General features: G+C 46.8%; 2 protein-coding genes across 6 annotated transcripts in view; one reads left to right on the forward strand and one right to left on the reverse strand.

The window, feature by feature from the left end:
- Nucleotides 1–801: 801 nt before the first annotated feature.
- On the reverse strand, nt 802–4,403 carry CCDC153 (coiled-coil domain containing 153). Of its 3 annotated transcripts, none has more exons than XM_046684493.1 (7): nt 4,366–4,403; nt 4,015–4,096; nt 3,518–3,583; nt 2,999–3,118; nt 2,420–2,512; nt 1,249–1,379; nt 802–967 (listed from the first exon to the last, which is right to left on the reverse strand). In XM_046684493.1, the coding sequence occupies exons 2-7, from the start codon at nt 4,082–4,084 to the stop codon at nt 839–841; spliced, it is 609 nt and encodes a 202-aa protein (XP_046540449.1). In that variant the 5' UTR covers nt 4,085–4,096; nt 4,366–4,403; the 3' UTR covers nt 802–838. The 3 variants fall into 3 exon arrangements, with proteins under 3 accessions (XP_046540449.1, XP_046540448.1, XP_046540450.1); XM_046684492.1 differs by having other exon boundaries at nt 4,216–4,382; XM_046684494.1 differs by lacking the exon at nt 3,518–3,583 and having other exon boundaries at nt 4,366–4,401.
- A 4,077-nt stretch (nt 4,404–8,480) lies between these two features.
- Nucleotides 8,481–13,343, forward strand: part of CBL (Cbl proto-oncogene) — an 80,676-nt gene continuing 75,813 nt past the window's right edge. For 2 of the 3 annotated variants that reach the window (XM_046685267.1, XM_046685269.1), the window contains exon 1: nt 8,481–8,989. In XM_046685267.1, the coding sequence (XP_046541223.1) occupies nt 8,804–8,989 (186 nt within the window). In that variant the 5' untranslated portion in view covers nt 8,481–8,803. The remainder of the gene's footprint in view (nt 8,990–13,343) is intronic. The other variant, XM_046685270.1, reaches the window with a different exon arrangement.

Below are 13,343 nucleotides of genomic sequence, written 5' to 3' on the forward strand. Positions count from 1 at the left end.
GGTAATCCAGTAAGTAAACTGTTTCTCTGAATTCTGTGACCCCCTCTAGCAAATGATTAAATCTGAGGAGGGGGCTGTGGGAACCTCTGGCTTATAGCCAGCGGTCCGAAGCACAGGTGACAACCTGGACTTGAGATTGGCATCTGAAGTGGGGGCAGTCTTGTGGGACTGGGCCCTTAACCTGTGGGATCTCTAGGTAGATAGTGTCAGAATTGAGTTAAATTGTAGGACACCCAGCTGGTGTCCACAGGAGAGTTGGAGAATTGCTCTGTGTGGGAAAATCCCCCACACATTTGGTGACCAGAAGTAAAGTAGTCCTGAGAGTGTCGTGGAAGAATACAGAGGAGAAGCTCAGGGTCTCCCTTTCAGGTGGGCTGGGCTAGGGGTGAAGCCATCTGGCACTTGCCCTAGGCACGGCTCCAGGACTCTTGGATGTATGTCAAGAATTTGGAGACCAGTCACACCTTCCCTCTGTGGGCACCTTGGGTTATGGGGGCTGGTGCCTGGACACTGTTGCTCTATTATAGAATGGCCTTTCCCCACAAATCTGGCTGCCTGTGTTTGTGTGGGTGGGGATGGGGGCGATGGTTTGAAGGGACCAAAAGGGCCCCAAGCTCAAGGAGTGGGACCCAGTTTCTCTAGGACAAAGGTTGAGACCTTGTCAAATTTCTCTCCCATCATTCAGTCTTCTGGGCAATGTGTCAGCCAGAACTGAGAAGTCCCCGTGAGAGGCACTCATCTCTGCCGAAAAGCCATAGCCCACAGTTCTGCCGAGTTCTACATCAAGAGAGCTTTATTGCTGGCCTCAGAGAGCCCCAGAGACTAGAGGCTTGCAGCCTCAAAGATCCAGGGGGTTGAGTCCAAACTGGCGGAGCTGCTCCTTGTGCCTGGCGTGGAGTCTCAGCACATCCCTGTCCCACTGAGGCTTGACAGCTCTCAATTTGGCCAAGAGCCCATCCAGGCTGCCCTGCAGATACCAAGCTTCAGGCCCCAGGGAGGGAGGGGGCAGGGTGAGGGGGTGCCGAGGCTGGTCTGTAAGCTTTCCTTGCCAATGTTTTGTTAACGTTCCTATTCTTAGTAGGTAGGCATGGTTGTAGCCCCTTGCTGTCTGCCCTCAAGATAGAGCAGAGTTCCCTGTGGAGATGCTTCTCCTTCTTCCTGGTCTGTCATTATCACACTAGCTGGGGTTCGTGGGGATTGAGGAGTGCTGGGTACTGGGATGGCTGGGTTTCAGAGGGGGGTGCTTACATGTAAGATTTCCTCATACTTGGCCTCCATGTCTGCCACATGGGCCCGAAGCTGAGCCAGAGTCTGGTCTCGCTCTCCGAGGACCTCCTCGGCCTCTCTCCTTGCAGCCTCAGCCTCCTTCTGGCACATCTCTGGGGGGTGGGGCAGAAGGATGAAAGAGGACAGGATGGTGACACTCTACCTTTGGATTGTCTCACAAAGTACCCCCAAAGTAGAACTTGAGTGGGATCATTCCAGACTCTCCCAGGGTCATCGGCTTTCCCATGCTCACTATAAAGAGCTGAAGTATACCATTAAGGTCTAGTAGAGAGAGTAGTGGGTTTGGTACAAGAGATCTAGATCCCAAATCTGGTTGTCACTTACTACTTGTGTAACATCGGGCATGTCTCTCTCTGAGCCTCAGTTTCTTCATCTTTAAAGAGAGAATGACAACTACCTCACAGGCTTGCTGTGAGAGTTAAGTGTGATTATGGGAAAGCACGTAATATATAGGAGGTGCTCAATAAATTTTGATTGCATTTAAATGTGAGATGAGGCAAAGATTAGGAAAGGAACTCAGGATCTGCATGGCAGATAAGCAGCTCTTGGATGTGTATAGCTAACCTAAAGCTATTTTAGGATAAGAAAGCTTTGAGGCCAAAACTGTGAAAAGTCTTGTGTGCCATGCTAAAATATTTCAACTCTATCCTGTAACCAAGAGGGAAGAGAGCAAACACTTCCTGTTCTTTATATTTTCGCTTGTTTTGAAGGTTTATTCATTTATTCAGCAAACAGTTACTCAGGATCTACCACGCACTGGGCCTTGAAGATATGGAAGTATATAAGTCAAACATTTTCCCTTAGTTTCACGTAAAATCAGCTGTACTAAGATGGGGTATGTTTTGCTCATGAGAGACATGGCAGTAGTGGTGAGTAACAACTGGATTTGGAGAGACCATGGAGACGGGGAAATGCAGTGAGAGACTTACGTCTTCTTTACTTATAACTTAAGATTTTTTGCCATCCTGAACCCTCTGCTCCAGTACTCAGTGGTAGGAGAGCCAGTGGAGAACGTGTTATGAGAGCCTGGGTTGTAGTCTTCTAGACAAGAACCATCGTAAGTCCACCCCTTCAGGCTCTGGACCTCATCAGTGGTCCTCTAGGAGAAAGGCTTAGAAGGTGGGAAGCCTACCCAGCTGTTCCCGAAGGCCCCTCACTTCTTCCTCCAGCCGCCTGCTGCGGGTCTCCATCTCCTCCTGCAGGGCCCGGCACTGACGGCTCATCTCTGTGTCACGGGCAGTGGGTGGCCAGGGACAAGGTGGGGATAGAGTGGTGGAGAAAGGCAAGGGAGTTGTCAGTGGGGAGGGCTCTGCTTCGTCGAGTGGGACAGGAGCATAAAGGCCTTCTTTGTTTTTCTTGCGGCGATTTAAAGAAGCTGGGAGACCCTGAAAACCTGGGGAAGAGCTAGGAAACCAGACCCCTTTCGTCCATGCCTTCTCCTTACTCACTCCCACAGGATGAAGAAGATAATGGCTTTGACTGCATTTTGTAACCCACAAAGCATCGAGCACATGGTATCCCTGCCCAGGATCCCAGAGGCCTTCCTTTGGTTCCTTCAGGATCCTGCCTGATTTGTGCTGTGCTGGGAAGGCTGAGACTGGACATGGCAGATGGAAGTCCTCCTCATCTCCCTCCCTTGCTTCCTTAGGCCCCCTTGGTTGTCTTCTTCCAGGCCTCTGTCTCTTGCCCACCTGCTCAACCGAACACGCACCTGCATATATGGCCTTCCCTTCACTTCGGGCCCCCTCCAGTTCAGCCTCCAGCCCTTGCAACCTCTGCTTCAGCTGGTTTTCAGAAGCCTTGGCTCGGCGGGCCTCATCCCTCCGCAGAGCTGTGAACAGTCCCAGAGCGGCCCTTAGGACAGGCTGAGGACCCCATTGAATCAGCTCCCATGGGCTTGATGGACTCTGCCCACCTCTGGAAACTTGGTGGCAGGCCTCTAGCCTTTCATTCTCATTCTGGGTTTTTTTCCCCTAGGATCCCATAGGCTTTTCATGACTAAGAAGCAAAAACTCCCTCTGTGTTCTGGCTATAAAAAATAGCTACCCTTATCAACCCTCACTGCCCATCCCTTCCTCATAATCCCAACTTATGACAAATCTTTTTCCATTAGGGGATGGTTAGAGGTCAGCTCAGCCCCCCACCATAGCTCCAACCCTCCAAGTCCCCAAGGACACAGCAATGCTCATTGCCCCACTTCTATTGCCCCCAGAACTTCTGCCCTTCTTACCCAAATGGTCTTGGAGCAACTCTTTTTCCAGCACTGCCAGCCTGTGCATGGATTCGGCCTCCACACCTGCCCTGGCAAGTTGGCAGAACCTCACCTTATCACGATCTCAGCCTTCCTTACTCCCCTCTCATCCTCATCCCATACTTGGACTTTCTTCCTGCAGATCTGAGGGCCACTAAATGAAGGATCTCTGATGGCAGAGTCTACTGAATTCACCACTGTGTCCTCACTGCCCAGCACATAGTAGGTACTCAAAATATGTGTGATGAGTATACAAGGAAGGCATAAAGCCAGAAGGGACTCAAGGGAGGGGGAAGGCCGATTTCCCCACCTTCCCAGCTCCGTGGAACCTGGATGTGAGGCTATGAAGGGGGAGGGCCAAGAAAGCTCCATGCTGACATGCAGAGTGCTGAGTTCTCTCTGGAGGACCTCTGCTTGGTCTCTGAGCCAGAGCACGGAGAAGTAGGGGGTGCCTACCTCCACCCACCCTGACTCACCGGCACCTGCATTCTTTTTCTTCTTCTGTGACCCAGCTTTCACCCCTTTTTCTTTGGTCTTAGGTGGCATCTCCTTGCTGTCCTGGAGGAGGGAAGGAACTCATATTTAGGTCTGTACATGGGGATGCTTTCCTGACCCCCAGACTGAACTAGGAGTCCCAGGAGAGTTAGAGTTCTAGTCTCCAAGCCTGTCTCCCATACTTTCCAGAAGCTTCTGTGCTTGGTCTCCTTGGAAGTTTAGGCAGGGCTGGGGTCAGTGGGGAGGGTGGAGCTGTTTCTCTCTACCAGTCAGGCTCTATGTACAGAAACCATTCCTCTCAATCCTCTTTTGGAGAAAATAAATCTCAGTACCTGGTTCCTTCCCTCTTCCCATCATCGTTACCCTGCCTCTTCCAATCTGTAGTACCCTCTCTTGCCTGTGTTGTACCTTCCTGGAGAGTGACCCAGCTACGGGCAGGGGCAGAGAAAAGATCCAACCAGCCAGGAGCCTGAGGAGGAAACTGGGTTCTGGGAGCCAATCGAGTGTGGCAAATTTCCGTGGGGGGCAGGACTGAGAACTGGAAGGCTGGGTTTCCAGAGACTGCATGTTGTCCAGGCAACTGGGAAACATGGAGTTCACAGGAAGGTAGAATGGGCTAAATACAAAGCTTCAAATACCGAGGTCCCAGAAGGTCAATTCTCTTCTTATCCCAAAATCCTAAGTGTAGTTTGAGGAGAAAGGGCTTTGGAGCCAATTAGCTGCGATTCACTTCCATGTAGCACTGCCTGCAATTTGGAGACATATAAATTAGATTTACACATCTGAAATAATGCCATTGTGCTGATGCAGAGGAAGAGGACTGACGGCAGCCATTTTGGGCAATTTACATTCCTAGGTCTCATCAGCAAAATGACACTATTAGGCTTAAAACTGGAGATCCCCATCCAGAAGGCACTCTATGGTGTACGGGGGAAAGAAATGCAGGAGAAGGTAGTCGATAGAGTTTCCCACTTCAGAGACACACAGGAAAGGTAGACTCATGGACTCCAGGATGCCAACGTAGAGGGATGCAAATGGAGAAGAAGGGGCACTGGTTAGAGACAAGAGCCATGAGTTCTAGTCCCCATGTGGATATGTAAATTTGGGCAAGCCATTTAACTTCGCTCAGCCTCAGTTTCCTGGTCTTTAAATCTTTAATTTTGTAAATCCTGAAAGGCCTGGGTTTTAACCAGGCATTTGCAGGGCTATCTTCTCTCACTGTGACTGAATTTATCGCCTCTCTTCCCCTCTTCCCTTATGTGGTTGATTTTCCCATAGGTGCTGAGAAACTACTTTGCTTGGCTCCTGGCAGTATTGCGTTGGTTGGCGCTCCCTCTAGTGGACCTGTTTGACCTTCTCCGGAATCTCCTAAATTTTTCTATTTAAATTATTTATTGGGCAATGTTGAGGGTGCCTTCCTCTTGGGAATACTTCCTAGCATCTTGCTGGAGTCATGAGTGGTTGGAAAAGTAAATTTTAGGAAGGGAGCATGACGGGTGGCTTGCTGTAGTATGGGGAGCCTTGTCATCTGTCTGCCACCTGGATCTCTGGGCACCCTACTGGCTAGAATGAAAACAGCAAAAACGTCAGGGCTGTTCCCTTTATGGATTAAGGGAACTTCAGGCTCTTTTTTAGATATTTCTCTCTGTCTCTGTCCCCCTCAACATTTTCAGTCAGCTGGCTGTTCACAGGAGGAGATCTGAAGAAATAGCCATGAGATTAGGGAATAAAAAATCCTTTCGCTGGGGAGTAGGCAGATTCATGCAGAAGCTGATTCATGTTTATTTGTCACCTTCGTGGCCACAGGCTACTTTTCTGACCCTTTGGACATTTTACAGATTAAAGAGAAGAAGCACGCTTGTCCTTCCAGATGCTTACAGTTCCAGCACCTGAGGGTCAGATGACCTTGTGCACATCTCCCAAATCTGGAGAATACATTTCTTCTAATCTTGAAGCATGTTTTTCGTTTATCCTTCCCCCAGAAGCCTCTCCCCCGTCTAGGAACACAGTAGAGGTTTCTGCTCACCCAGTCCTTCTCCTCATCTAGAAGCCTGTCTGGGGACATTTTCCATGGAATGATTTGTGTCTCCATCATGCTAATGCATGAAATGACATATTGAGGACAAAATACACACAACATATCATGCCTCAGGAGAGCATTTACTTTTCGAATATGTTCAGTCAACTGACTTTCAGGTGCAGAATGAGGATGTGGTTTGGGGTGAAGGTCAAATGGAATAAGAAGGGCGCCACATGTCACATGATGTGATACAAGCTGCGCCAGTTTAGAATAACCCAAGAATGAGAATGACGCTGTGATCAACAATCCAACCCCCTTGCTAGTAGATTTTGAAAATGAGCCAAGTAAAAATTGTGGAAAAAAGGGTCAATCTTTCCTTCTTTTTTCGTTAACCTCAGTTTAGAAGTGAAACTAGGAAAGGTCATTTCAGCAGAACTCTGTCTTCCTTTGAATTGGATGCCATCTGGGAGTTTTGAAGAGATGTAGAGAGAAGGGTCACTCTGCTTTATTCAAATGTGAGAGACAGGTCATCGTATATTGAAGGAAACACGGCTTACTGCGGGAGAAACACAGTGCAAATTATACAATTCCATTCTATACAGACTCTATTGAAGATAATACAGATTGGAAGCCTTAAACCAAGCCGGAGATGTGTAGATGATCTAGATAAGCTCATACACAGCTCCAAGGGTTAATTTCTCACCTTACTCCATTAAATCTAGAATTTCACTACAAGGGAAAAAAATATTACCCTTGTATACCTATACTGTACTAGGTACTGTGGAAGACCAAAGTCGATTACACAGTATAGGATAAATTCATGTGTGGTGGGTGTGAGAAATAAATAGTTATGGAAATTTAGAGGAGGGAAGAATTATTTCTCTCTGGAGTGTCTAGTAAGGAGGACAATATCTGAGTTGAATTTCGAACAATGGATCGGACCTTAGTGCACACTTTAGGCAGAGGGAATGCTCTGAGTAATGGTGATGAAAAAAGAAAGAATTGTGGTATTTTGTGACTTGGTGAGTTACCCAGCATGGGATATATGTATACGGTGTAAAATTGCAAGGTAGTTTGGAGTTAGATCGTGACCATTAACTTCATTCAGGAGTAATGGGGAATGTTTAGAGTTTTTTTGCAATGCTGTCAGAACTATACTTTAGGAAGACTAGTGTGGTCGGAGGATGGATTGAGGGCTGCAGGAAAACCAGTGAGGACAAGGTTTCAACGGACCAGGGGAGAGAAAAGGAGCGCCTGCAACCAGTAGTGCTGGTACTAGGGATGTAAAGTTTTGACAATAACCTAAGAGCTTTGCCTAGATTTTTCCTTGGGAGATTCTTCTAACTCTTTCTAGATAGAAACTAATTAAAGGAAATTCTACTGATAGGAAATGATAATGTTGACTCCATAATCAATCTTAGATAAAGGCCATTGAATTGCAAGACAAGGATGTTGGGCTGAAGGGTCCTTGAGTTCAGGGATACTTTTTCCCCTCTTATTTGATACTTGATAAGCTTAATTCTCTAATCAGTCAAGGGCTCGGCGCAAGAGGGGGGGGGAGGGGGAATCTAAGGCGGAACCGAGTACTTATTGACACATCAGGACCTGCAAGCTCCCAAAGCCGAGGCTCAGAATTAGCAAATTAGGGCAGGGCACTTCCTTCTTTGGAAGGGAGTTCCTTTTTTTCAAAGTTCTTCCAACAGAATTTTTAGATTAGAGAAGTGGTAGTGACAAGGAACTGCATTTCTGTTCCATGAGAGGAGCGAGACCTCTGGCCGGGGCTCGCAGCTGTCTTACAGTTTCTGTGGTCAGGGCCCGATGCTGGCGGTGCCGACCTGCAGTGCAATGCGCTGAGCAGTGGAATCTTAAGTACATATTCAATTCCCAGAAAAGAAACTAGCGTTCAGAAGCCAAAAAAGGGGGAAGTGTCTTGTTTTCAGAAGGTCAGAGGGCCTGGAAGAAGAGCTCGCGGCCCGAGTGTCTCAAGCCTTTCTGGGGTCTAGTCAAGCTTGAACAATCCATAGCATTCACATTCCTGTCCTTGGTCCCGACTTCATGAGGAGTTTAAAAACACCAGTGGGTGGGGAAATAACTTCCCTTTTTCTCCCACAGTGTGAAGAAGCAAGTAACTTTAAGCTCAATTTCCTCATTTGTCATGAATGGGAGAAAGAACAGACGTTAAGATTCTTTCTATGGCTACCTGTCTTAATTTAAATATTCCAATAACCCGCTCAAGGAGAGCCAATTTACAGCCCAGAAGGAACATGGAGGGCTCAGCTTCTTCCTGCCTAGTGCGCAGACTCCATATTAGACCCCGCCTCCCTCCATTCCCCGCTTCTCCAGCAGAGGGCGCAGGCGCGAAGGGTCCCTCTGGCCCCGCCCCAGGTGTAGGGGGCGGGGGAGGCGGCGCGGAAACTTGGCCGCCGCATTACCGGAGCTGCTGGCTCGGGAGCGGCTGGCTCAGGAGGGGTCGCTACCTAGGCCAGACGAGGCCGCCCGCCTCCCCGAGCTCCTTGCGCTTCTCCCGCCCCCGGCCTCGCTCTCTCTGAAGGGGTGCGCCCGCGCGGCTCCGCGCTCCGGCGCCGCCCACTTCCCTCCCCGCGGCCGCTCCTCCCTCCGCCCGGACAGCCGGCGGCGGCGGCGGCGGCGGCGGCGGTGGCGGCGGCCGGGAGAGGCCCCTCCTTCACGCCTCCTTCTTCCCCTCGCTCCGAGCCGGCGGACGCGGCTGGGCCCCCAACCCTCCCTGGGCCATGGCCGGCAACGTGAAAAAGGGCTCTGGGGCCGGGGGCAGCGGCGGCACCGGGGGCTCGGGCGGCCTGATCGGGCTCATGAAGGACGCCTTCCAGCCGCACCACCACCACCACCACCTCAGTCCCCACCCGCCGGGGACCGTGGACAAGAAGATGGTGGAGAAGTGCTGGAAGCTCATGGACAAGGTGAAAGGCCCACCGAGAACCCGCGGCTGCAGGGGTGGGCGTGGGCGGAGGGGCTGAAGGAGGGGAAGGAAGGGACAGAGGAAGCTGGGGGAGGGGAAGGGTCATGCGAGGCTGGGGAGGCGAGGAGCTGGGGTGACGGGGCCGAGGGGTGGGGGCCGTGGGGGTGGGGAAGAGTCTGGGAAGGTGGGAGCCGGCGGTGGGGGAAGGGCTGCGGTTGGGATTGGGGGGACGTGAGGTGGCGTGTTTGGGGTAGCGAGACAAAGATGGGGTGGGGGCTGGGGTGAAGGTTAACTGGGAAGCCACCGGGGCGGAAGTGTAATGGGGGTGCTGAGTGTGGGGCTCGGTGCAGGGTATAGGGATGTGGGTCACGGAATTGGCCCCGGGAGATAGGAGGGGTTGGGGTGAGGAAGAGTGTTTGATTCACCGGCTGGGGCTGTTCTCTGGCTGGGGAGTCGGGCTCTGACCAGGGAATTACATTTAGGGGCCGTGATTGAGAGACCTGGGGTCAGGACAACTCCGCTGGCAAACTGCGCTCCGGGTGAGCGTCTAGTTTTTCTTGTTAAAGATGTAACACCAAGATAAAAGACATCGGGATGTTTAAATGGCCGAGAAAAGAACTTTCCTCCGCATCTTGCTCTGGCTCAAGTTTTTATCATCCAAAACATTGGATGTGATTCATTGCTGGTGCTGAGATGTGCACTGATTCAACCACAAGTTCTGGTTAGAACCATTATCTTCTGAAAGATGTATTGACTTGAGTATGCTAAGAAGCAGATTCTGGCTTCTTCCAGAACTTCCTCCTCGCACACACTGCTTTTAGCCGGGTTCTTTTTTTGGGAGGGACCTGACTCCTTTATTACAGGACCTGACTTTAAGCTTGTTCCATGAGCTGCTTTGATTGTCTTTTTTTAAGCATGTGTGAAAAATAAGGCCTTTCTATTTAGCCACTTTAAGTTTGGCATTTGGGAGAATTTTATTTCCTTATAGTTGTGTCTATATAATGAAATATAGTAGTTAGTCCCAAGTACTTGAAAGTGTTTAAGTAGTCTAATGATTTGTCCCAGAGAATTCAATGTTTCCTTGATATTTTTCACATTAATTAATAACTTATTTTTGCAAAATTCATACTGCAGATGAAAAGTGATTAGAAGGATCTGGCATATTGTAAGAGAATGGTGTTTTTCTTCCTGCAGAGTAAAATTGGTTTTCTTTGGTTCCTCTCTGGGCCTAGGTTCCTCTTCTGTAAAATTCTTCATGGATTGTTTTGGATTAGAAACAGCTAATAAAAATTATTATGAAGCACTTGGCAAATATAAATGTGCTGTATAAATGCTTAATAAGTCCTGTGTGTGAGTTAACACGCCTGTAGTGCGAAGCAGTGGTTTCCCAGCTGCCTTTTTCAGGGCCAGTTTTTCTCATGTTAAATAATTGGTATTGTAAGTATGATGTAAGTGTTTGTATGTTGATTATGTTGGTATTGTAATGCCAGTTTCATTATTAGAAATTGTGATAAAACCGTTACAGAAAGTTAAGCGTGTAAAGGAAACTTTAAATGAATTGACATCTTTTTAAAAGAAATATTGAATGTATTCAAAATCTGAAGTTTGTAGATTTGCATTTTAGGGATTTACAGTTATGGACTAAAAAGGTTCTTCCGGAATAGAAAAAGTACTTGCATTTCTTATAAGTTTCTCATATAAGACGTGTGTGCAGTGTTATCAAATTGTATTGATTAGAGACTTCTCCTTAAAAAAATAATAAACTATCAAACTTTTAGTCTCTGTAAGGTAGTCCAAATAAGATCCCCCCTTGAGTCTTACTCTTTTGTCTCTTTAAAGTATGTGTATTGAATTTTGATTTCTTCTGCAGACTGTTTAATTATTTGGTAAGAATAAGGAGGACTCAGAGTTTTGAGTCAAAATGCTTTTCAGGTTTTGATAGTTTCAAAGAAAGTAAGCTTCCAGCTTTTCCATTCTAGTGTCGGGAGAGGGATGTGTTGCTTGTCTTGGAAGATGATTTTTAGTGCTTTTTGTGCTCCATATCACATATTACTAGTAGTGCTAAAATGAAAACTTAGTTGTTCTTTCTGATGTATTAGTCTGATAGGCTCATACTGCTTTCCAGGTTTTCTGAATCCTTCTGTGGTGTTGGTAATTGCACTGTCTCTTTTGCTCTTGATGTTTTGAGCATCGATGTTCTCTCTTTCCACTTCATTTTTATTGTTGAAAGTCTTAAATGCGTCTGGAACCCTCCATGTGGTGTAAGTGAACAACTTACTGTCAAATCTACAAATGTCCCACACATTCATTGAATTTAAATCTAAGTCACCGTCTCATACCTGTTTTCTTCTTGTTGCTGAAGCTAGGTGGATATTATTCCAGCCTATTATTAATCAGTTTCTTGATTTAGTACTGGGAACTGTTAGTCTCCTCACCTCCCCCAATATTAGATGTATGCAGATGGAGAAGTTGGCATAAGTCATGGGTTCTGCTCAACATAGGCCCGATTCACTAATCCATTGTGGAATTTAAACTGGTTGGAAAAATGCTTGTGCTAGAATGCTTGTTATTAAACAAAAGACATGGTCAGCCTCTAGTTTTGTTTTCTACTCTAGTGTATTGTAATTAATATTTGTCTAAATACTTAGATGTGAAGAAAGTGACTAGTAAGTAAAGAGACGACTGGGCAATGGAATGGAGAAAGAAATGTTATAAATTGCCTTAAATCTAAATTTAGAAATATCAAGGTATTTAATTTAGTGAAAGACTCAAAATTCCTTTATGAAGTAAAGCAGGAGTTGGATACTTTTTCTTTCTTTCTTTCTGTTTTGAGGAAGATTGGCCCTGAGCTAACTACTGCCAGTCCTCCTCTTTTCGTTGAGGAAGACTGGCCCTGAGCTAACATCCGTGCCCATCTTCCTGTACTTAATATGTGGGACGCCTATCACAGCATGGTGTGCCAAGTGGTGCCGTGTCCGCACTGGGGATCCGAACCGGCGAACCCTGGGCCACCGAGAAGCGGAATGTGTACACTTCACTGCTGCGCCACCCGGCCAGCCCTGGATACTTTTTCTGTCACGGGACAGTTAGCAAATATTTTAGGCTCTGCTGGCTACATACTCAGTTCCATGTTCTTTGTTGTTATTTTTACCACTCTTTAAAAATGTAAAAGCCTTTCTTAGCTTGCAGGTGTACCAAAAAAGGCTACAGGCTGTAGTTTGCCCACCTGTGAAGTAGAGCATCATGCTGGCAGTATTTTAGATGCATATTATGTTTTTATTTTAAATTAGCCTACATTATTAAAAACATTAAAGTGTTGATGTATTTAATGGGTTATAATTTATTGGAAAAATGCTTGCCTTTAAAGCGTAAGTTTAAAAATGTATTTTCAAAAGATGATCCTTCTGCTACCTAGCTTCTCCTGCTTGCCCCACCCTGCCCCAAAAGCACCTTGAGTATCTGTCTATATTTTGAAAGTAAGATAACAGTTGGTAGAATTTATGAGTTGGTATATTTCATTGGACGGCTTCGTCCCTCCCTTCTTACCTTTCATCCTTCCTGTGTTTGCCTGCTTACCAAGTCCCAAGCATAGTGCTAGGTTTAAATGATTACACTCCAGAGATTACGTTGTAATGAAAAGTGACTGCATAAGTATGTACAGAGTGTTCTGGGATCTCTTAAGTTTAAACATCATGTACCTATTTCTCACGTGTTTATCTCAACCTCTTAAGATTGTAAACTCCATGAGGACAGCAACTATAATCTGCTTATCTCCTGCAGTGTCCGGTCATGAGGCCCCACACAATAGTAAGTGCTTTGTAGATATTTGTTAAATTAAATTGCTTTATGTGCCCCAAAGGAAAAACTTGGAAAAGGTTTTTAATTTGAATTAAATTAAACTTATTTATTTCTTGACTTGCCCTTTGGCGGTATCATCCCTGTGTTATGGATGAAGACGCTTAGGCTCAGGTTATGTAACTGAGTTAGTAGCAGAATCCTGACTTGGATCCACGATTACCCACCTCTTAAGACCTGGTTATTTCCCTCATACAGTATCCTTCTCAGGTATACAACAAAGTCTCAATAACAAAGGCCATTTATTCAGAAAGTGACCTATGTAGGTACACAACAGCAATCCTCATACAGATGCCTCCCGCCCCCACATTCTCACACTCAAGCAAAGACGTTCTCTTGAGTGATACTGAGTGTTTAACTGGTACCATTCACTGAAATTTCTGTCTACTTTTAAATTAAGGGTTTGTGTCTCTTCAAATTATGTGTACTGGTTACTCTGCATGGTTATCATAGAGGCTTGTACACATTATTTTCCCATTGTACTTAATTCATGTTATCTG

This window comes from Equus quagga, chromosome 14, assembly GCF_021613505.1.
Source record: "Equus quagga isolate Etosha38 chromosome 14, UCLA_HA_Equagga_1.0, whole genome shotgun sequence".
Lineage (NCBI taxonomy): Eukaryota > Metazoa > Chordata > Mammalia > Perissodactyla > Equidae > Equus > Equus quagga.